The 25,471-nt window shown below is 39.4% G+C and overlaps 1 protein-coding gene across 1 annotated transcript in view; it reads left to right on the forward strand.

Moving 5' to 3' along the window:
- Nucleotides 1–22,319, forward strand: part of LOC139015973 (probable maltase-glucoamylase 2) — a 77,484-nt gene extending 55,165 nt beyond the window's left edge. The window contains 12 exon segments of the mRNA XM_070423525.1: nucleotides 4,889–5,022; nucleotides 5,296–5,330; nucleotides 5,429–5,545; nucleotides 6,118–6,266; nucleotides 6,374–6,458; nucleotides 6,852–6,908; nucleotides 7,719–7,843; nucleotides 10,818–10,906; nucleotides 12,972–13,021; nucleotides 14,590–14,763; nucleotides 16,773–17,310; nucleotides 17,791–22,319. Of these exon segments, the coding sequence (XP_070279626.1) occupies nucleotides 4,889–5,022; nucleotides 5,296–5,330; nucleotides 5,429–5,545; nucleotides 6,118–6,266; nucleotides 6,374–6,458; nucleotides 6,852–6,908; nucleotides 7,719–7,843; nucleotides 10,818–10,906; nucleotides 12,972–13,021; nucleotides 14,590–14,763; nucleotides 16,773–17,310; nucleotides 17,791–20,726 (4,489 nt within the window). The 3' untranslated portion in view covers nucleotides 20,727–22,319.
- Nucleotides 22,320–25,471: the final 3,152 nt, after the last annotated feature.

The following is a 25,471-nucleotide window of genomic DNA, read 5'->3' on the forward strand; positions in this document are numbered from 1 at the left end:
TAACAGGGATGTTGGTTGGGATTGCACTGAATCTGTAGAGCTATTTAGGGAGTATTTCCATTTTAATAATAGTAAGTCTTCTGATCCATCAGCATGGGATGTTTGCCTATTTCGTTAGATCTCATTTCATTTTCTTTCAGTAATGTTTTATAGTTTTCAGTGTATATATTTCTGACCATTATTTTAATCTAATTTTATTTGTTTTATTTTTATTCAAAAATATTTCATGTTGACATTATTGCAGGAGTCCTCCCTTCCACCACCACTCCCTTTTCCAACACCCATCCTCCCCCACCTACTTCTTCCTTAGCCTTTACCAAATTATTGTCTGTGTTCATGGGTATGCATATATCTCCTTTAGCTAATTCCTTCCCTTCTTTGTCTAGCCATTATTTTAAAAAAATTATTTTTCTACCCCTTTCTCTTTCTTTTCTCTTTCTCAGGGTCCAATTATATGTATGTTGGTACATTTGATGGTCTCTAAAACTCTGCTTACATTTCTTCATTTTTACTTCTTTTTGCTATTCAAACTGGATCACTATCTTCAGTTTTGCTGATTCTTTTGTCATCTAGCTCACATCGGATGTTGAGCTCAGTCTCTTCAGTAAATTTTAGTTATTTTATTTTTCAACTCCAGAATTTCTATTTGGTTCCTTTCTAAACAAGTTCTGTCGCTTTATTGACATCCTCTATTTAGCAGGAAATCATTGTCATACTTTCTGTTAATTATTTAGATATGCTTCCTTTAAGCTCTTTGGACATGTAATAACTAACTTATAGTCTTTGTCTACCAAGCCCCTCAATAACATTTTCTGTTGGTTGTTTTTTCTTTTCTTGTGTATCTGACATACTTTCATGTGCTTTTTAAAATTTTTTAAAATTTCTTTATTGGTTAAGGTATTACAAATGTGTCCTCATCCCCCCATTAACCCCCAACTCCTCCCTCCCACTCCTGCTCTCATCCCCCTATTGTCCGTGTCCATTGGTTTGGCTTATATGTATGCATACAAGTCCTTTGGTTGATCTCTCCCCTTACCCCCACCCTCCCCTCCTTTCCCTCTGGGGATTGACAGTCTTATCACTGTTTCTCTGTCTCTGGATCTGTCCCTGTTCATCAGTCTATGTTGTTCTCTATATTCCACAAATGAATGAGATCATGTGGTATTTATCTTTCTCTGACTGGCTTATTTCACTTAGCATAATGCTCTCCAGTTCCATCCATGCTGTTGCAAATGGCAAGAATTCCTTCCTTTTTACCACAGCATAGAATTCCATTGTGTAGATGTACCACAGTTTTTTAATCCACTCATCTGCTGATGAGCACTTAGGCTGTTTCCAAATGTTAGCTTTGGTGAATTGTGCTGCTATGAACATAGGGGTGCATATATCCTTTCTGATTGGTGTTTCTGGTTTCTTGGGATATATTCCTAGAAGTGGGATCACTGGGTCAAATGGGAGTTCCATTTTTAGTTTTTTTGAGGAAACTCCATACTGTTCTCTCTTCATGTGCTTTTGTTTTGTTTTGCATGACTTAATGTTACATAATGCACTGTAACAACTCTGGCATAAAACCTACCTTGTTTTTGTTGTTGCTCTTTTTGTTTTTTCACTTGTTGCTTATTTGTTTAGCAGCGTTTCTGTCTAACTCTGTATATTCTCAGTTCCCCTGCAGTTTGTGGCCACTGAATTCTTCAATACCCTCTTTTTAAAAAGTTCTCTTTCAATTCTTAAGCCTGGCTTCCTTGGATACCGTTGGCTATTATTCAGTATAATTCAGTGATCAGATAATGATCAGTAGGAAAGTTTCCTTTGTCAAAGCAAAACTTTCACTGGACAGTTAAACAGACCAGGAAAACTTTATTCAAGGCTATTATAATGAGAGAGAGAGAGAGAGAGAGAGAGAGAGAGAGACCAGAACTCAATTTGAACTCAACTTAATTGAAACAAATGTTGGAGAGGTATTTTTGTTTGCTGGTATGTTTTTTAAAGAATTTTTATCGATTTTTAGAGAGAGGGGAAGAGAGAGGGAGAAAGAGAAACTTCAATGTGAGTAGAGCATTGATCTGCTGCCTTCTGCACGCCCCCTACTGGGATTGTGTCCTGACCAGCAATCTTTCAGTGCATGGGAAGATGCTTAACTAACTAAGCCACACCCACCAGGGCTTTTTTAAAGATTTTTTTATTGAAGGTCTTAGAGTTCTTGACAACTGGAGTGGGGCATTCATAGGTTTCCTGTGTTTGCTAATTGGCCTTACTCGAAGGAAAAGTTAATTGAACCTGCTGTCATGACAGGAGGTTTTAAGTTGGAGCAAGGAGACCCTGCTGAAGTTATGCTCCTTGCCGCCATTATAGACTCTGGACAGGGCACTGTCTTCCTTGCTGATTACATTTCAAAGGGAGAGCTCCCAGGTCCCTGGGAAAGACTTATTTGGGTTGTAAAACCAGAAAAAGTCTGAGTCTTTTTAAAAGATTTATATCTCAAAGGGTTACAGAAAGAAGTTACAGTTAAAATTTTCTAAACTAAATGCTGTAAAGCAGTGGTTCTCAACCTGTGGGTTGCGACCCCTTTGGCAGTCGAACAACCCTTTCACAGGGGTCGCCTAAGACCATCCTGCATACCAGATATTTACATTACGATTCATAAGAGTAGCAACATTACAGTTATGAAGTAGCAACGAAAATAATTTTATGGTTGGGTCACAACATGAGGAACTGTATTTAAAGGGCCAGAAGGTTGAGAACCACTGCTCTAAAGGGAGGTCAAGGTCTGGTTCTAGAGTCAAGAAGAAGCCTGCCTAAGGTTTAGTCAAGCTGAGCAAAACGTTAAAGCCATCTTAGTCACCTTAAATGCCTCTATGTCTTTCACCCTTTGCCAAGGGCATAAGTGGGCACAGCTTCAGACTTCAGGCAGTTTGTAAGATGGCGTTACCTTTCACTGCCTGTTTGAATGCAGCCAGAAGTTAAGTCACTGGAACCTTCTCCTTTCCTGGTTCTTTCTTGGGCATGCACTATGCAGTCTTTACGATCCCCAGGAATATGGAGGAACTTGACAAAGTTCTCTGTGGTGGTGGTGGACACGCTGGCTTCTCCATCCAGCCCTGCTGCTGGCGATGTAGTCTGATTCCCCAGGAACTCGTCCTTTTTCTGGCTAACATGTGGCTCAATAAACCTTTCTTTTTCAGAAAAGCTTTTGGCTGTGAACTTTTGTTGTTGTTGTTTGTTTGTTTTTAGACAGTTTCTAATTCTCAAGGATTTACTTTTAAATTTCCAGCCAAGCTTTTGTTTGCCCCAACTGAAACCGCAGCCTGAGCACCTGTGATGTTGCCAGAAAATTGTTACTGTTTTAGTAATTCCCTGTGTGTGGGTGTTTTCTCTCTCTGCTGAGTTGAGCTCCAAGTCTAACCAAATAGCCACCACACCCTGGGAATGGAGATTTTCCAGGGGACTGGAAGTTAGAAATAAACATTTTATTGTGCCGTGGGGATGGAGCTTTTAACAAAGCTTCAAAAAAGGTCAGACCTCTCATTTTGCTGCAAGACTGCTGGCTTTTGGTGCCAGTGAGCTAGGGAAGGGTTGGGCTACAAATAGACCAAGTTAAAATCCCATATAACTCACTGTCTTGCCAAGATTTAGTAGTTTCTCCTGGAGAGACGATTTTTCACTTCTTTCTGTGTCTGGTTAATTTCTAGAGTTCTGAAATGGTCAATAGCAAAGTTGTTTGCATCATCCACATCCTTCCATCCTTACTGTACATCCCTGCCTTATGTCAGGCCTTTATTATCTCTCACTCAGACATGTGCACGCACGCACACAATCTCCGTCCATTTTGGGATTCACTGTGGTGTGAAATATTGGAAGTCACCTAAATGGGTTCGTTTCCACTACAATAGCTGGCTTCTTTTCCTGACATCATTTATTGAATCAGTCATCTGTGTCTATTGATTTGCAGTGCTGCATTTAGCAATATTTGTATTGCCTCATATACTAACATCTGTTAATTGACTTTCTCTTTTGTTCCACTGATTTTTCTCTCACACGTTTGTATTTTCTGACTAAGGCTGCAGGTGAAGATCCACCTTCAATCAAGAAATACTTAAACATCTTTTCTATATATTTGCTTTTGTGTGCAAAATTGATTCTGCTTTTTGAGGAGTTGCATGGGAGAGTGAATATTACCAAAAAAAGCTATAGTCATATATACTTTTATTTGGATCCCAAATCTGTCTTCTTGCTGTTTAAGTGACTTTTGACTAATTATCTAACTTCTCTGAGCCTCAGTTTCCAAACAGTACAAAATGGTAAAAGGAACCTTTCTTGTGAGGTAGTGTGACAGTACACATGAAAGTAACCAATATAATACCAGGAATAGAGTAATTGTTCCATAATTACATCGGTCCTACCCCCTCTCCCTACTCCCATATGGACAGCTACTTAACTAGATTTTTAAAAGATTTTTTAAAATTGATTTTTAGAGGGAGAGGAAGGGAACAAAACATTGATCGACTGCCTCCTGCATGCCTCCTACTGGGGATTGAGGCTGAAACCCAGGCATGTGCCCTGACCAGTACTGGAATTGAAAAGGCGACCTCACAGTGCATGGATAATGCCCAACCAACAGAACCACATTGGCCAGTGCTAGATTTTCTTTTAAGAAAGGAAATTTACATTTTAGGTGATGCCAAATCTCCAATTGTCTGGTTCTGAAGTTCACTGGGACTCTTAGCGTCACTATTAAGTAGCAGATGCTTTCAGGGAAGAAGTTCTCTGGCTAAAATTGAGCCCCATTGCCGCCTCATGCTCCAGGCTGAAGCTAGGCTCCTTAATGAAGTTCCATGGGTGTCAATCCTCAAATTCACCTTCTTCCCCTTCCTTGTTCCCCTCCAACCAGAGCTGTGCAGGAGGTGACGGATCAGCGAGGGGTCGTCATTACCCGCTCCACGTTCCCCTCTTCTGGCCGCTGGGCAGGACACTGGCTGGGAGACAACACAGCTGCATGGGACCAGCTGAGGAAGTCTATCATTGGTGTGTGGCTTATCCCAGGGGCTTCTGCTGGTGGGGAAGAGCCTGGGATGTTTGCTCCTCATCTGCATGGGTTGTGTCTAATCATCATGCTTGTAGACAGTGTGATCAACAGGTGCTGAGTTCTCTATTGGTGTGTGTTTTAATCTATACCCATCTTTTTATTTATTCATCATGACTGGCCCAAGGCTTTCAAATGGGGGACAGAAGAGACAGGGCAAACCTACCCTCCCAAAGGACTGCTTAGTCCAACACAGCTATCTCTTCTCATTGCAGGCATGATGGAGTTCAGTCTCTTCGGAATACCTTATGTAAGTCATATGGGGGCCATTACTAATGACCCAGTCAGATTCAGTGTGTCTGCACCTACAACAGTCCCACCTCTTGCCCTGATTTTGCATCTTCTCAGACAGGAGCAAATATCTGTGGATTCTTGGGAAATGCTGAATATGAGATGTGTCTTCGCTGGATGCAACTGGGGGCGTTCTATCCATTTTCCAGGAACCACAACACCATCGGGACAAGGGTGAGGCAGCAGTTTATGCCCCAGGTGTTTTGTGTCCTCAAATCACAACTTTCTTCTTAATGCTCAAAAGTATCATAATTATTTGTTGAGAAAACTCATAAAAATCAACAGAATCTCCATTTCTTAAGAAAACCCACAGAGTTAATAAAAAAAACTATGATTACCAATGATTTTCAAGAATATACTTTTCCTCATCTTTTGGTGGAACAGTTGATAGTGCCCTATGGGGCTGAAATAAAAGAAATTTCCTTTGCCTTTAAAAATAGCGAGTATGTATTTTGCTCAAATCCATCCAAGATAGGTTAGTGCCTCATAGAGACCCATCTCTCTACACATGTGCAGGGTCAAGACTAGACCTGAGCCAGGGACTAAGGAGCCCATGATAGAGAGGAAGAAGCAGGACACTCTGGTTTATTAAGGTGATGGGAGTGGGGGAAAGGATAGGCTAGAAATGAAAGGAGAAATGGTGTGTAGCCTAACCATGGGACATGTGCCTTCAGGTACTTTTCTGATACCATTAGGACAGAGTAAAAAAGAGGTGATCTGTGTGATATGCTCCTTTATCCCCTTAGAGACAAGATCCTGTGGCCTGGAATTCAACCTTTCAGACGTACTCAAGAAAAGTCCTCCAGACCAGATACACCCTGCTGCCTTACCTCTATACTCTGATGCACAAAGCTCACGTTGAGGGCAGCACTGTTGTCCGCCCTCTCCTCCATGAGTGAGTAGAGCCTGTTTCCCCAAGCAGCAGGTCTGGGCATGTTGTATGAATAACCCTCTGCAACAGTCATAACAATCTGAGTAGACATTTTATGCCTGTTTTTTAAGGTTTAGAGAAGATAGGACAACGTGGGATATAGACCGTCAGTTCATGCTGGGCCCTGCCGTCTTAATCAGCCCCGTGCTGACAAGTGTGAGTTCCCATCATAGATCATAGACCATTCAATCACATATAGGAAACAGGAAGGGCATTTGAAAGATCATCTTGTTCAGCTCACTACTTCTAGAATATTTCAGGGAAATCCTTTTCTTTTTTTGAGGTCTTTATTAATGAAAACTTAACATCTTCAATTAGCTTCTTGTTTTAATGTCTTGTCACCTTGCATCCTTATAAAGTTGACCTTTTTTTAAAAAAATATTTTTCTGTGTGTTTGAAATGAATTTCCTGGGATCTTTCTTAATAAAATTACCCAAACTCTTAAAATCATTAGTGAAATTCCCATTTTTATGTTAATTCTACAGAATTTTAAAAATTAAAGTGACATTATTGAGATATTTGGAATGACCTGTTGGTTTTCTGTTTCAGAACACTTTTGAGGTCCGTGCTTATTTCCCCAGAGCTCGTTGGTATGATTATAGCATGGTAAGAACTAACTTTTTTTTTTTGAAGAACCAGGTTGGTCTATGCAGGCTAGGAAGTTGTCTCCTGAATTCCAGGCACCTAATTTTATAAAGCAATAATTTTCAACTTTTCAGTCCTGCAAGATTTCTTTAAATAAAAGTGTCCATAAAATGCCCTGGCAGGTGTGGTACACGGTATTGTCCCATGTGTTGAAAAGGTGCTGTTCAATTCTTGGTCAGGGCACATGCCTGAGTAGAGGGCTCCATCCCCAGTTGGGGGAGTGTGGGAGGCAGCCAATCAATGTTCCTCTCTCACATTTATGTTTTTCTTTCTCTCTCTCAAAAAAAATCAATAAAAAATATCCATAAAAGCATAACTAGGTAAAATCTGATACCCATATCACATTGAGTTCTCCCCTACACCCTACCTTTTCTGGAGAATAAAGAGAAAAGACTAGATTTCCAGAGTTTTCAGCAAAGCTGAAAATCAGAGATTTTCTTTTTCTATTTGCAGTATTTTTAAAAATATATATTTTATTGATTTTTTACAGAAGAAGGGAGAGGTATAGAGAGTTAGAAACATCGACCAGCTGCCTCCTGCACACTCCCTACTGGGGATATGCCCGCAACCATGCCCTTGACTAGAATCGAACCTGGGACCTTTCAGTCCGCAGGCCAACACTCTATCCACTGAGCCAAACCAGTTAGGGCTCAATTTGCAGTATTTTGATAACTTTCCAAAAACACTTCCTTGGGAAGGAAGGACTTCTTGTATAGCATGCATTCATTTCATCCATCTATTATAGATGCTTGCCTGCATTCTCCATTCTAGGAATCTGGCAATACATCGACAGGTGAGTGGAGAATCCTGGAGGCTCCCCTTGACCACATCAACCTTCATATCAGAGGAGGCTACATCTTGCCTTGGCAGGAGGCTGCAATGAACACTCACTCCAGGTAAGAGAGAGAGGCAGTGTCTGATGGCCTCACTTTGACACAGTGAGGCAGCCTCATGGGGGCTGGCCACCTCAATTGGGGCTCTGTGGATAAAATCCAAATCACAGGCAGTTTCACTGCTTTGGTTCTGTGACTGCCTTCTGAGTGGGACCTGGGGTAGGATGAGTTTATGAAGTTAGGCTTGGGGAGATCATTTATCTGTAGCGCTACATCAGAGGTCCAGGACAAAAATTTGCTGGGGCAGCAGCATATACTTCTTTCTATACTATTAAAAAATTGAGAAATATTGATGAGCTCTTTGATTTGTGATGGCTATACAGGGATTTAGTGCTCACTCCCATTCAGCTTGGGTTGACCCAGAAGAGATTTTATATATATATGAAATAATAAAAGCGTAATATGCTAATTAGACAGGACAGCCGAACGACCTTCCGGACGTCATTTTGGATGTCCTTCTGGACGAAGCTGCAGCAGCAGGGGCTGAGGCAGAGGCAGTTAGGGGTGATCAGGCAGGCAGGCAAGCAGTTAGGGGCAATCAGGCAGGAAGGCAGAGTGGTTAGGGGCAATCAGGCAGGCAGGTGAGTGGTTAAGTCAGGCAGGCGGAGGTGGTTAGGGGCAGTCAGGCAGACAGGCTAGCAGTTGGGGCCAATAAGGCAGGCAGGCAGAGTGTTTAGGGGCGATCAGGCAGGTAGGCAGGTGTGCAGTTAGGAGCCAGCAGTCCCGGATTGTGAGAAGGATGTCCAAGTGCCAGTTTAGGCCAAGTGCCGATTGGGCCTAAACTGGCAGTCAGACATTCCCTGAGGGGTCCCAGATTGAGAGAGAGTGCAGGCTGGGCTAATGGACGCACCCTCCATGCATGAATTTTATGCATTGGCCCCCCCCCACCTTTCTCTCTCTCTCTCTCTCTCTCTCTCTCTCTCTCTCTCTCTCCCCTATCTAATAATAGACAAACATGGTAATTAACCGTACCACCGACACGCTTCCCATTGGCTAATCAGGGTGATATGCAAATTATCTGCCAACCAAGATGGCGGCCAGCAGCCAAGCAGCTGAAGCGAACAGGAGGCTTGCTTGCTCCAGTGATGGAGGAAGCCAAGGTTCCCCGCCTGCCGCCGCCCAGCTCTGAGCTGCACTCTAAGCAACTATGTTGCAATTATAGAAGCTAAAAAAAGCCCAGATACCTGCTTTCAGCAGCCGAGGTCTCAGAGCTGGAGCTGAGCCTCAGAGCTAAAGCTGGCTCTCAGCTCCAGTGACAGCCATAGAAGGTAAATAAATCCCAGAATAAAAAAAAAAAGTAAAAAGGAGAGGTTGGGAGCTTCAGTCACCTGCCAGCCTGAAAACGGCTCTCAGCCCTTCACCCAGACTGGCCAGGCACCCCAATGGGGACCCCCACCCTAAAGGGGGTGTGACCAGCTGCAAACAGCCATCATCCCCTCATCCAGGCTGGCCAGACACCCAAGCGGGACCCCCACCCTGATCCGGGACACCCTTCAGGGCAAACCAGCCGGCCCCCACCCATGCACCAGGCCTCTATCCTATATAGTAACAGGGTAATATGCAAACTGACCCTAACAGCAGAGAGACTGGGAATGACTGGCCACTATGACACACACTGACCACCAGGGGGCAGACGCTCAATGCAGGAGCTGCCCTCTGGTGGTCAGTGCGCTCTCACATGGGAGGAGCTCTGCTCAGCCACAAGCCAGGCTGATGGCTGCTAGTACAGCGGTGGTGGTGGGAGCTTCTCCTGCCTCCTCAGCAGCGCTAAGGATGTCTGACTGCAGTTTAGGCTTGCTCCCCGCTGGCAAATGGACATCCCCTGAGGGCTGCCGGGCTGCCAGAGGGATGTCTGATTGCCATCTTAGGCCCAATCCCCCAGGGAGCGGGCCTAAGCCAGCAGGTGGTCATCCCCTGAGGGGTCCCAGACTGTGAGAGGGCACAGGTCGGGCTGAGGGGCCCCCCTTCCCCCCCCTAGTGCACAAATTTTTGTGCACCGGGCCTCTAGTGTGTATATATATATATATATATATATATATTATACATACATATCATATCATATTAAGAAGAACCTGTTATATCAAGAGAGTCAACTCAAAAGGAGAGAAGTTAACTTTAAATCTTGTGCAAAGCATGGTTTTATATGAAAGAGGGCTTTGAGCTGAGTTTGGATAATAAATAGGATTTGAGTGTTTGAAAATGAGGGAAAGAGATATTCTAAGAGAATTAAAGAACTGAAGTTGAAACATTATTTGGATTTGGGGAATAGTAAACCATTCAGTAAACTGGAGCAAGATAAAAGAGAGGGATAAAATAAATAAAGTTCAAACAGGTTAGGATGAGGTCATGGAGAATTATGAATGCTAGGATAAGTATGCTGCATTTTATTCTGCAGCAATATGGAAGCTACTGAAGGATGTGTTTTGTTTTTATTTTATTTGGGGCAGGGTGTCTTCTTTCTATAAAGAAGTAGTTTTGCCTTAGCCAGTTTGGTTCAGTGGATAGAGCATCAGACTGCAGATTGAAAAGTCCCAGGTTTGATTCCAGTCAAGGGCACATGTCTGGGTTGCGGGCTCGATCACCAGTAGGGGGAGTGCAGGAGGCAGTCAATCAATGATTCTCTCTCATCATTGATGTTTCTATCTCTCTCTCCCTCTCCCTTCCTCTCTGAAATCAATAAAAATGTATTTTAAAAAAGTAGTTTCTTATCATATTACTTATAATATGTATATGAGTAAAGGATGTGTATTTAATTTTTGAAAGTTGAAGTTTTGCCAAATATTTTATTAAATTTAAAATGTTTTCCCATTAGCTTTTAATTATTTTGTATTTTATCTCATATTATGTACTTATGGAGCTTTCTGTGCATTTTAAAGCTATTATCTTATTTTCCTGAATTAATCATATTTTTCAATAGAATCTGTCATTTATTTGTACAACTTACAATCTAGAGAAAAATAACTTTTTTTTTTCATAGTCGACAACTATTTATGGGATTGATTGTTGCTTTGGATGACAATGGGAAAGCTGAAGGTCAGATGTTCTGGGATGATGGACAAAGCATTGGTGAGTTTAGACTTTCCAAGGTCCCCATACATCATTCAGAAAAATCACATTCTAGAGGCTCAGGATATAATTGGAATTAACTGGAAATCTATCTATTTTTGCTACTTTTAATAAAGTAAGAGCATTGCTTGAGCTTTTTGTGTTATAATAAAAATATTGCTAAATCTAAGGTCACAAAGATTTACCCTTTTTTGTTTTCTAAGAGTTTCATATTTTAAGCTCTTATATTTAGGTCCTTGAACCATTTTGTGTTAATTTTTGTATATGGTGTGAGGCAGGGGCTCCAACTTTGTTCTTTGCATGTGGATATTGAGTTGTTTCAGTTTTTGTGTGAAAAGATTTTTCTTTCACCATTGAATTCTTTTGGTACCCTTGTTGAAAATCAATTGACTTTAAATGTGAAGGTATATTTACATAATTGAGGACACAGGAAAAAAAAACTTCACATTTAAAAGATATATAATCTTTTTAATTCATTCATTTTTATAATCTTTTTAATTCATTCTTATAGTTACAAACTAGTTCCTGCAAGTTTTAAGCTTTTCAACTTCTATAGAGAAGCTCTTTGCTTCACCAAACAGACTTCTAAATTCAAATTTAAAGTAGCAAGATACAGTGTAAGTATACATTTGATTGAAATTTTCTGTTAACAGGTTTGTAACTATTTGTTAAACTTTTTCTTACTTACATAAGATTTAATAGCTAGTTCAAGGATCATTTTAAAACCCCCATATTAACAGAATCCCATCCTTTAAAAATTCTTTAAAACTGCTAAAAGAGACTATAATATTTACTTAGGGTACATATTCTAGCCAAATTTAAATGATACCAAATTTAAAAATAGGGTATCATAATTGTTTGTTTCCACAAGAGTTGGGGTAATTTAGAAAACAAAGAAGAGGCTTTGTCGGTTCAGGGAGAGAATATGTTGTAATAACAGTAAGAGATGGAATGTTGACAAGGGCCAAGATAAGAACATGATGTGAAACTGACTTTTACAAAATAGGAGGTATAGAAGCCACATGTTGAGGATGAGTAAAGTGGACATCAACTGGGAAATATTTCAAGGAGATGTGTGGGCAAGAGATCATATGGAGAGATATTTAGATTTGATATACCATGTCACTATCACTGGTGACTTTGAAAGGTCCAATTCAATGAAAAAAGGAAATAGGAGCTGAAGTGTAGGAGATGTAGGATTGGATTATGAGTTGAGTACACAGACATAACAAGCAGAGGCTACCTTTTTTGAGACATGGGCACTAGAAAGGAGATATGATAACTTGATGTAGAGAGAATCAAGTTAAGGATTTGTCAGAATGAAGTACTCTGGAGCATAATTGGAGCTTGGACGAGCAAGGAGAATATGGAGAAGAACTGGTGGAGTAATTATTGGGAGGCAAGAGGGCTTGAGATATAGAATGCTATGGAAGGATGAGCTAAGAGTAGAGACAGAATAATAAAGATGAAGATTACAATAACTGATGATGATATTGAAAAACGAATTTTGAATACTTATTATGCACAAGCAACATGTTCTGTTCTTTATTGCCATGAGTTAGTCCTATTTTTTTGTCTTCATTTTATGGATGATAAAATGTTAAGTGACTTGCCTGAGATTGCACAACTACGAAGTGCAAGAGTGGGGATTTGAACCCATGCCAATCTGACTTGAGAGTCTGAATTCCTAACTGCTCTCCTCTGCTTATCATCATATCCATGTGAGTTCTCATGGCTATGTGCTTGCTATGTTGGCACAGAAAACAACTGATCAGTAGCCTTCACATTTTTTCACCTATGATAGAAGACCTTAGTTCAACCCAGGTTCTCTGGTCTTTGCAACCTCCTGACCCTTACCTCAAAACACTCTCTTTCATATGCACATCCCCACACTAACTCAGAGTGAAATATTTCCCTCAGCTCCTGTTTTTAGTGCTCCTCAGAGAAGTCAAGGTTATCCTGATCAGTAATTGTGATCCCATTGAGGCATTTTCTGACTCCATGTAAGATTATCTGCAGCAGTTGAAGTAACGAATAGTTGCTTAATCTATTTTCTTGGTTGCAGATACCTATGAAAATGGAAACTATTTTTTGGCAAACTTTACAGCAAGTCAGGTAAGACTTTTAAAATTGAATTGTATAAATCCTCTTCTAGTTAGCTACAGATTAAGCATTATTTATTAACTGTATGGATATAATGTCCCATATCTTAATAGGAAGACCTTCCTTCCTTTATAAATCAGGTCTGTTGACATTAAAATAAGGAAGAAACAGTCCTTATTTTGATAATTATCCAATATACTATCACTCTATAAAAAGAAACTTGTCATTTGTATTATACTGTGGGGAGGAGAGGGGTGAGTCCTTATATGTATAACATGTTTCCTGGGATTGAGACAGCATTTTCTGGCTAATAAAATTTTGAAGGATAAATGCTACATCTGCTACTCATTGCACAACAAACAACCCCAAAACTTAAGCAGTATGTAACAATAAATATTTATTTAGCTCATGAGTTTATAATGTTTAGTTGATCTGGGCTGGAGTTGGCTGATCTTGGCTGGCTTACCTAGATCTGCAATCAGTTGTGGTACTATTAGGCTGCTTTTATGATCCTGGCTGTATTCACTCACATACCTTGGGGTCATATGGCTCTTGAGTGATCTAAAATGGCCTTATGAGCAAGTCTGGGCATGACCTTTTCATGATTGTAAAAAAGGGGAAAAATGGAAATGCCTGAGAACTTCTTAAAATCTCCATTTGCTTCAAGTTGACTAATATCCCATTAGTAAGTCACATGGCCAAGCCCAGACACAAAGGTAGGATAGAATGCCCCACCAGAGCAGGAGTGTATTACAAAATTATATGGAAAATGGTATGGATAAGGAGGGGTAAATAATTTGAGACAGTGATTCAATCAATCTACCATGCATGTTTTATTATTCCATGGATAACCTACAAAATTCTAATTAGAGTAGGAAGATCATTTTATGTCAAACCTGGAACCTTCTTTCATTTGTTCCCCATTGATTTGAACTAAGGAATAGTATAACACAAACCTATTGTGTCTTTTATACATAATTAGAGGCCTGATGCATGAAATTCATGAAAGAGTAGGCCTTCCTTCCCCTTGCTGCTGGCACCGGCTTCCCTCTGGCACCTGGGACCCGGGATTCCCTCCGGGACCCAAGACCTGGGCTTCCCTCACAGCCCCAGCTTCATCCAGAAGGTCGTTGGGAAGGATGTCTGATCTAATTAGCATATTATGCTTTTATTATTATAGATAGTGCTTCAAGTATGTGACAATGTCTGACATATATCCTTTCTGTTCTCTCTTCTTGGAATCATAACTTCCAGGGAAACGTCCTCTATTTTGTGTTTAAACTAGTTTTCAGATCTGATTATTCTGTTGGACTACAATTAGTATAGATTTGTCTTAAAACATGTTACCTAGGATGGAGAGAATATCTTAGACCTGCACTATACAATATGATAGCTACAATAATATTGGATATCATCAAATTTACTGTAGCTGGTACTCAGAAAGTAGTCTTCATGAAATGTTTAATTAAAAATAAACAGCAAACCAGTACAATAGTAATTTGAGGCTTAACATTTTAATATGGAATATAGGCAATAAACAGATATATTACATATTTTTTATTTTTATACATTTCTTATAGAACATATTGCAAATCCAGACCATGCACAATAACTATTTGCATGGTTCAAATCAACTGAAAGTTGGATATATTAAAATCTGGGGGATCCATTCTACTTATGTGACACAAGTCAATGTCACCTATAACAACAGCCAATTCACGACAACGAATTTCATGAGTGACCCCTACAATCAGGTATGTCTCAAAGGAATGTTGTTATGTCATAAATTAATTTTATTCTGCAAAGTTACCACCACTATTACTATCAGTTATATTTACTTATATTTGAAAGGTTATAGACATATACAATAGATATGTTCCAGAAAAGTTGCAACTATTAAATTATATTGTAAAATATAAAATATTAGTGGTCCTCCCTAGTGTAATCAAGGGAGCAATGATCAATGGTGTGATGAAATCCTTTCCATTTGTTTCCCGAAGAAACTATGCTATGTGTTAAGTTTGGTTTCCCAGGCTAGTATAACAAAATCTATGTCTGTGGCAGAGGCTCAAACAAAGGAAAGAGTTATCTAATAAAATTATTATTGGAGATTTTTCTCCCTTCTTCCTGAAATTACTCACATCCTTGGTCAAATCAATAGATCTCATAGGTTGGTGAAAATTGGCAGAAAATTGGTGGTAATCATAAAAATGAATATATGCTACCTGTGATGTGAGATCAATTATTTGATTAATGGCCACAGCCAACTAATTGAAGACAGATTCCAAGTAGAGTTATCAAGAGTAACAGCAGAAGGAAAAGTATCTCAATTTTGAACACTAGATCTATCATAAATATGGATTCAGTAACTCATAGGGAGTGGTTTAGAAAGGTAAAAATGGATTATTCTTGTTTTCTAAAAGATAAAAAGAGTGTCCTGCTGGTACTTGAATTTTGGACAATGACCCTCTGAACATTCAAACAGATCCTCTCTCTCCAATCTCATTAATTTTTTTAAGTCACTAAGAATTGATTTTTTAAATAATTTTGTTTATTTTCAATTACAGTTTATATACATTATTATATTAGTTTCAGGTGTACACTTTAGTGATTAGACATTACATAACTTAGTAAGTGATCATTCCAATAATCTTACACCCATCTGACACCATACACAGTTATTGACTATATTCCCTATGCTATATTTTATATCATTTAGTTCTCTACTTCAGAACATATTTCCTGAACTATTGATCTCAAAACCACCCTTTGCAAGTAAATACTTCCAGTTAAGACTGATACAGAAGATTTTTGAACTCTTTCTTTTGGGGAAAGTTTGTAGCATATCAGATGTGCATTTGTTATGTGCTGGTCTCAACCTATCAATGACCACGGTTGTGGCTGGACCAGCTCATGTGGTTCTTATTATGAGTAAAAGATGTTTTTCAGCAATAATCATCAGGAAACTTTGAAAAGATACAAGCTTATAACTTATATAAGTCCTGGAAATTTCACAGCACACCTGGGGCCATACAAGGAGGTCCTGGGCGGTTGGGGACGGGGGGGGGGGGGGGGGGGGGTTCGAGAATGGGCAAGAGCCTAGGGTTCAGCTTTTTTGGGGGTGGAGGTAGGGACCTAGGGCTTCCAGGGTTCACTCTTTATTGGTGAATTTGACACATGGTGAATTTCAAGCTTGAGAAGAGAAACCAACAAGGGGACCAAGTGATCAATTATTGAAATCAACCAAGATCTGGAAAACAAAGGAGCTTCCCTAGGCTGGAAATAGATGCCACTTTGAAATGGACAAATCTGTCAGTTGAAGTTTAACAGAGGCACTTGCCTTACAAAAAAGAAACAAAAAGAAGAAAAAAAAAGAAATCCAAATCTCAGGGTTTACACTACACTATTATGTGCCAGGCAGTATACTATGTGTTGGGGATGGTAAAAACATGAAACCAGCCTGCCTTCAGGAAGGTTAAAATCTAGTGGCAAAACAAAGATATTTTTCTGAGCATTGGTTTTAATCAAATATGCAAATTCTTGAGCAGTGTAGTTCTGACTAAATGAAGTAGAAAGACACATTTCTGGCACAGGGATTATGCCCAGAGCACATCTCTCTATAGTCATCTGTCTGGAATCAATGTGACCTGAAAAGGAACCTTCTGTTACTCTCTGGGGAAAAAATGAACAGATCATTTGTTGTTGTTAAATGTGATGTTTAAGACGTTCTAAAATACCAATGTTATCTCTTCTTTTCTGGCAGACACTAACTATTCAACTGATTGACAAGACTTTCAGTCTGGAAAATTTAACTGAGGTCACTTGGAGTCACCATGTTCCCGATGTTACTACTACACCTATGACGAGTACCTTTTCATCAACATCTACAGATCCGACATCTACTATTATTGCTACCATTTCTGAGTCTATTGTCACTAGTTTTGCTTCAAGTACTCGTTCTGCCAGCAATAGTACTGCCTCTCCTATTATAACCACTTCTTTCCCAACAAGTACTATTGAAGATACACCTGGTACTATTGTTCCTAATATTCCTTTCCCTACAAATACTACCACTGCTATCACTGGTACTGCCTTTCCTATCACAACCACTAATACAACCACTCCTTTCCCTACAAATACTACCACTGATATCACTGGTACTGCCTTTCCTATCACAATCACTCATACAACTACTCCTTTCCCTACAAATACTACCACTGCTAGCACTGATACTGCCTTTCCTATCACAACAACTAATATAACTACTCCTTTCCCTACAACTACTACCACTGTTAGCACTGGTACTGCCTTTCCTATCACAACAACTAATATAACTACTCCTTTCCCTACAACTACTACCACTGTTAGCACTGGTACTGCCTTTCCTATCCCAACCACTAATACAACCACTCCTTTCCCTACAAATACTACCACTGCTAGCACTGGTACTGCCTTTCCTATCACAACAACTAATACAACTACTCTTTTTCCTACAAATACTACCACTGCTAGCACTGGTACTGCCTTTCCTATCACAACCACTAATATAACTACTCCTTTCCCTACAAATATTACCGCTGTTAGCACTGGTACTGCCTTTCCTATCACAGCCACTAATACAACCACTCCTTTCCCTACAAATACTACCACTGCTAGCACTGATACTGCCTTTCCTATCACAACCACTAATATAACTACTTTCCCTACAACTACTCCTTTCCCTACAAATACTACCACTGCTAGCACTGGTACTGCCTTTCCTATCACAACCACTAATATAGCTACTCCTTTGCCTACAACTACTCCTTTCCCTACAAATACTACCACTGCTAGCACTGGTACTGCCTTTCCTATCACAACCACTAATACAACCACTCCTTTCCCTACAAATACTACCACTGCTAGCACTGATACTGCCTTTCCTATCACAACCACTAATACAACCACTCCTTTCCCTACAAATACTACCACTGCTAGCACTGATACTGCCTTTCCTGTCACAACCACTAATACAACTACTCCTTTCCCTACAACTACTCCTTTCCCTACAAATACTACCACTGCTAGCACTGGTACTGCCTTTCCTATCACAACCACTAATACAACTACTCCTTTCCCTACAAATACTACCACTGCTAGCACTGGTACTGCCTTTCCTATCACAACCACTAATACAACTACTCCTTTCCCTACAAATACTACCACTGCTAGCACTGGTACTGCCTTTCCTATCACAACCACTAATACAACCACTCCTTTCCCTACAAATACTACCACTGCTAGCACTGATACTGCCTTTCCTGTCACAACCACTAATACAACTACTCCTTTCCCTACAAATACTACCACTGCTATCACTGATACTGCCTTTCCTATCACAACCACTAATACAACCACTCCTTTCCCTACAAATACTACCACTGCTAGCACTGATACTGCCTTTCCTGTCACAACCACTAATACAACTACTCCTTTCCCTACAAATACTACCACTGCTATCACTGGTACTGCCTTTCCTATCACAACCACTAATACAACCACTCCTTTCCCTACAAATACTACCACTGCTAGCACTGGTACTGCCTTTCCTGTCACAACCACTAATATAACTACTTTCCCTACAACTACTCCTTTCCCTACAAATACTACCACTGCTAGCACTGGTACTGCCTTTCCTATCACAACCACTAATACAACTACTCCTTCACCTACAACTACTCCTTTCCCTACAAATACTACCACTGCTAGCACTGGTACTGCCTTTCCTATCACAACCACTAATATAACTACTCCTTTCCCTACAACTACTCCTTTCCCTACAAATACTACCACTGCTAGCACTGGTACTGCCTTTCCTATCACAACCACTAATACAACTACTCCTTTCCCTACAAATACTACCACTGCTAGCACTGGTACTGCCTTTCCTATCACAACCACTAATATAACTACTCCTTTCCCTACAACTTCTCCTTTCCCTACAAATACTACTACTGCTATCACTGGTACTGTCTTTCCTATCACAACCACTAATACAACCACTCCTTTCCCTACAAATACTACCACTGCTAGCACTGGTACTGCCTTTCCTATCACAACCACTAATACAACTACTCCTTTCCCTACAACTACTCCTTTCCCTACAAATACTACCACTGCTAGCACTGGTACTGCCTTTCCTATCACAACCACTAATATAACTACTCCTTTCCCTACAACTTCTCCTTTCCCTACAAATACTACTACTGCTATCACTGGTACTGTCTTTCCTATCACAACCACTAATACAACTACTCCTTTCCCTACAAATATTACCACTGCTAGCACTGGTACTGCCTTTCCTATCACAACCACTAATACAACTACTCCTTTCCCTACAAATATTACCACTGCTAGCACTGGTACTGCCTTTCCTATCACAACCACTAATACAACTACTCCTTTCCCTACAAATACTACCACTGCTAGCACTGGTACTGCCTTTCCTATCACAACCACTAATACAACTACTCCTTTCCCTACAAATACTACCACTGCTAGCACTGGTACTGCCTTTCCTATCACAACCACTAATATAACTACTCCTTTCCCTACAACTTCTCCTTTCCCTACAAATACTACTACTGCTATCACTGGTACTGTCTTTCCTATCACAACCACTAATACAACCACTCCTTTCCCTACAAATACTACCACTGCTAGCACTGGTACTGCCTTTCCTATCACAACCACTAATACAACTACTCCTTTCCCTACAACTACTCCTTTCCCTACAAATACTACCACTGCTAGCACTGGTACTGCCTTTCCTATCACAACCACTAATATAACTACTCCTTTCCCTACAACTTCTCCTTTCCCTACAAATACTACTACTGCTATCACTGGTACTGTCTTTCCTATCACAACCACTAATACAACTACTCCTTTCCCTACAAATATTACCACTGCTAGCACTGGTACTGCCTTTCCTATCACAACCACTAATACAACTACTCCTTTCCCTACAAATATTACCACTGCTAGCACTGGTACTGCCTTTCCTATCACAACCACTAATACAACTACTCCTTTCCCTACAAATACTACCACTGCTAGCACTGGTACTGCCTTTCCTATCACAACAACTAATACAACTACTCCTTTCCCTACAAATACTCCCACTAGAAACAGCTCAGCTACTATTGATACAATAATTACTAGTACTCAAGACATTGCCACTTCCTCACATATGAACATTACAGATATTAAATCTACTACTAAAGTTACTGGAAATGCCATCACAGCGTATACTACCACCATCACTACATCTGTTTTCAGCACAAAAACTGCAAATTCAAACACTACTTCTGACACCATCCTTACAAACACTTACATTCCAAGTATCACAGCTATTCCCACCACCAATACTATGAAGACTACAGAGCATTCAGAAAATATTGCTGATGCAGATAACTCCAGGAGTGTTTTTATTTCAAATACTACAGTAGCCTCAGATTCATTAACGCCTTTTCTAGATACAACAACTCACCATCATGTAACAACAAATTCTACAACCAGTTTTTTACCTCTTATTGTAACTAATGCTACCACGGCTATTACGAATGTTACCATTTATGCTTCAAATACTATTATTCCTGATAGAAGACCAATGGATGCCTCTACTACTGCATTGTCTTATATTGAAAACACCACAAATACTACTGTAGTTCCCTGATTACTACTCAAAGCAGGATAACTACTACAGGCATCTCTTTAAAACTATTACAGATATAGAAAATCAATTAACAGGTACATGATTTTATGCTACATAAATTTTCACAAATATCTGCACTAGCTTTTACAGATATGGCTACTCCAAGCACTGTAGACATTGAAGGTATATCTCAAGATGTATCCAGTACTTACTTTGTAACTACTTCTTTTGGAACCAGAATATATGCAACTATTTTTAAAATTATAACTCACATAGCCCCATCAATTACACTACAGGTATTTTATGTATTTTACTACAGACTTCACAGATGATTTTGATATCCTTTAAAATACCACATTAAGCTCTATAAATACTGTTGCTTTAGATATAGTCATTGGAATCACCCGACTTGTTCTTGGTTTACAGGACATAATACTATAACTGAGAGCACTGGTGATACCAGACACTCAAATAACTGCTATAGCAGTAGTTATTAATGCTACAGTACATTATTTAATTAGTAATGCTAAAAATCACACTTTATTTTCCTATGGACTTTTCCAAATACCATGGCTACCAATATCGTAATTTGCTATTACACAAACTGGAAGTATTAGTGCTTTTAAATGAACCTTATTTGTAGCTATAAATAGAAAAAAATGCTACCATTGTAGACTTTCTAAACACTCTGACTCCAGGAACTGAAATAACTAAATTAGGAATATTATAGGCTACTGTTACTATACTAGAAAATAAGAATATGATCATTGATGTTAAAAGCATAACTTCTGAAACTTTGCAACCATTACTTCTCTAAGGATTACTGATACTCTTACTACAGATTTGAGAAGTACTTGTATTTATAGACATTAAAAGTACTCCCAGGGAAAAATTAATCTTACTTATGAGATAATCTTACACCCTTGCTGTTACCACTAATAGCTAGACTCACATGGATCTAACTCTTTTATAGATCAGAAATCACTCAGGTGGATTTAAATCTGTAAAGATATGGCATAGAGGGGACAGTTTCTGTCCTGGCATCAGAGTTCATAATCTTATTTGCTTTTTATTTTATTCTCCAGCTTTTATTATTTTACCGTCTAGACTCTCCTTCAAGGGGTTAGGACTACCAGCATGTTTTCTGTCTTTCATGTCCAAATTCACTATTTATCTTTGATCTATTACTGTGCTTTCTTCTATCACCCAAACTCCCTTGAATAGACTGATGGCTGAGGGCTATTAAAAGATTAACTCTAGTACAGTATTTTCAAAATGTGGTTTGGGGACCCATGGAAGCCCCCAAATCTCTTCCTGAGGTGCATGTGGTCACATCTATTTCATAATATTATATTTGTTAGGTGCCTTTTTCACTTTCATTAGTATACAATGGCATTTTATAGAGATTCTATGCTGTGTGCTGTCACCATAGATGAATACAGAGACAGATACAAGAATCTAGTTCTCTTCTGTTCAACCAGGCACTAAACATATCTACAAAATATAAAATCATGTCATTCTTTTCACTCACTTTTTTGCTTTGGAAAATATAGTTGTTTTTCATAAAACATTATTTATGTTAACATAGAGTTGATATTTTGTTATTTTGAATGAATGAAGAAAATAAATATTTTACAAAATATTGTACAAATGAGTCCCTTTTAATTTATAGTGTAGTAAATATGAATAGATATAACCCACCTAAACAAAGCATGGGGTCTTCATTAAACTTGAATGTAAAGGGGTCTTAAGATCAGAGTTTGAGAATCACTTCCCTAGGGCAACAATATCCTAGTTTCACTCTCAGTTTCTGGTTACATATACTACGAACTTTTCCAGCATGTAGGAACCCCAGCACATGTGGCTTAAGGTTCTTACGACACACAGATGTCTACCAACTACTGTGAACACATTTGCACAGCGTTCTGACCTACTTCCATGGCTGTGTTATTGTCTGGATGGCTTGGTGTGTTCCACATGAGGGGCACAGATCAGCAGTTAGTTTCACTTCCCTTTTGGAATCTACCCACAAATGACAGTCCTCTTGAAAAAATTGATAGACCCTACACCAGAGAATGCACAGCCCAATGCTTATAGAATGGATGGTTTGTGCAATATTTTTTTTTTTTTTTTACTACCATCTCCCAAGCTTTAAAACCAGATGTTTGACAAGGATTTTGGATCTTAATGGGTTTGTGGCATGGAATGTGGAAAGGATTCATTGCTAATGTTTTGTCTAGCAATAAACAACTAAATGCTATAAGAAGCCAGCATTTGAGCTCTCAAACACACATGTATACAACACAATGCAGAAATACCCAGGACTCCTCCTGCAGGCTAATGGATGGCAGCCTACTGAAACAAAACGGGTATTAACAAGAAAACGTAAAACTCAAGCTAGCAAATTTCCTTTTATTTACCACCCAAGTAAAAGAAATGGAAGATGAAACCATCACCAAAACCAACCTTTTTTTCCCAAACAAGTATAACGATAGTGCTGGGTTAGCAGTTCACTCTTTTATCCTACAAAACCCAAGAACCTCCTTCCTGTCCTGCAGATCTCCAGCCTCGGCAGCCTGAGATCTGTTTCTATATGAGGCTACTTGATAATGTAAATAAGCACCTTTTAAACCTATCAGCTCAAGCTAGTAAAACCTGTACTTCTATATTGCGCCGCCATTAAAAGCAGCATTAGTGCAAAAAAACAAAACAAAACAAAACAAAACCCCCAAAAACACCATAGTTCTGTAGTTACTGAAATTCAATCCTTTGTGTATATAACTCGACAATGATTAAAGCATGGGGTTTTGAAAAGTACGAACTCCTGAAAAAAGAAAAGAACAACAAAACAGAACAAAGAAAAGCTGGACTTAACTTCAGATGTTTGAAGACACTTGAGAGTTGAAACATGAAGTCTATGCACAAGGTGTGGTCCCGGAACCAGGCAGAAAATGTGGAGAGGGAAGAAATAGAATCAAGTATTGGCTGCTCTGACTCCTGAGCTATGCTGGCTCCTGGGTTGCCATCAGACCCTAACACAGGCAGGCGACTCCATGGGACCAGTTCTGAGAGTATCACCTGCTACCAGGTTGGCGCAGGGACTATTACTTCAGATGGATAGTCCTTTCCTTCCCTTTTCTTGTCTCAGTTTGCTCAGCTGTAGGATGGAGTAAACATTGGAGCTGCAATGTTCATGGAAATGCATTTTCAGTCTGTAAAGGCCCCTGCAAGGTTTATTATGACTATTACGTAATCCCCCAAAGTGTTCTTATGTCTATTTAAACTTTTTCCTTCTTCTTCCCCGAGGCTTTCCTGATAGCAAAGCAGATTCTCCTTAGTGCTGGTCCTTTATAACAAGGCTGCTGTGAGCCCCTGGTTTCCAAACAAGTTTTGTAAAAGAAAACTGCTCTTTGGAGAAGACTGTAGTGTCTCAAACTGTGATTTTGGGGAAAAGGTTGTTTTTGTTTTGAGCTGGAAAAAAATGTTTCCCTGCTAAATGAAATAGTGCCCATCTTTCCTCATTATACGAAAGAATTAAGTTAATGGAAATTTATATTTTTCTCTTTTTTAAAATTTATCTTTATTGTTGAAAGTATTATAGATGTCCCCTTTCCCCCCCATTCGCCCCCTCCACCCTTCCCCCATACCCTATGGTATTTTTCCTAAGCTTTTTATACTTGCTGCTATTCATATGTTGCCTTCTAGAGAGCTCCATTGAGGACAAAATGTCTAAACAAATAACAGAGAATAAAATTTTTGAAATAGCCAATAGAGTTCATGTGGACTGTGTGTGTGTATGTGTGTGTGTGTGTGCGCACGCACGCATTCATGCACATTATGTTATATGGCAAACATATTTTCTGCCAGAAAAATTTCCTGTGGTTTGTGTGATGAAATTAAACTTATCAGTGTTTCATAATTTTCTTCAAAAAGCACTACTATTTGATGGTGATTCACTGAATGAATGTGAGCATTATTGCTTAGTGAGTCCTTGGTTTAGTCTTGCCCCTGAGTGAGACATTGAGTTTCACAGTATTCTCCCAAAGGTGACTTGTGTCCACCTGCTCTGGGGTATGGCTAGTTGTTTCTCAGTTTATCTGCCTGTGGTTATGCTTTTGTTCACTTACATTTTGTCTAAATAAGTTATAAATATTGAAATACACACACGTGTTACAATCACAACATGGTGAAGAGGTTGTGAGGCGAGGTGGGTTAGTACTATGTTGGGAGGAGCCAACAGCAGGTGTTTTGTGGCTGGAGGTTTTTTAATGACACTTGATAATGGGAAATCCTCAGAGAAGTTGATCTTAACCAAGGCAGGGTTGCTTATTTGAGCACAAGATGCCTAAAGATCTTTGAGAAACTATCCAGGCTAGAAGTTGTATCATATGATAATTACCAAGAGTAAATCAAGGTATACTAATTTCAAATTAGACTGTAGGTTATAGTTTCTGGCAAGTTATAATTTATGATCATAACAAGTCCTACAACCTTCATGAAGATTTATATTTCTAATTCCAGCTTTATTTAGAGAAATAGCCAAAGATAAATTGGTAATATAGATGACAGACAGTGTTATGGATGCAACACAAGTTTACTTCCAAATATATGCCCAGAAAAAAAGTGCAACTGAATTAAAACAGACTTTAGAGCCTATGTAGCTTTAAATTTCCAAATTATAAAAGAATTTTCCTTTAAGCCATATCTTTCTAATCTTCATCAGCACCCACATGCTTCTCCATAAGCTTACCCATTGAATTTTTGGG

This window comes from Myotis yumanensis, unplaced genomic scaffold (genome assembly GCF_028538775.1).
Source record: "Myotis yumanensis isolate MYYU_CA2020_CCGP unplaced genomic scaffold, mMyoYum1.0.hap1 SCAF_9, whole genome shotgun sequence".
NCBI classification, from domain to species: domain Eukaryota; kingdom Metazoa; phylum Chordata; class Mammalia; order Chiroptera; family Vespertilionidae; genus Myotis; species Myotis yumanensis.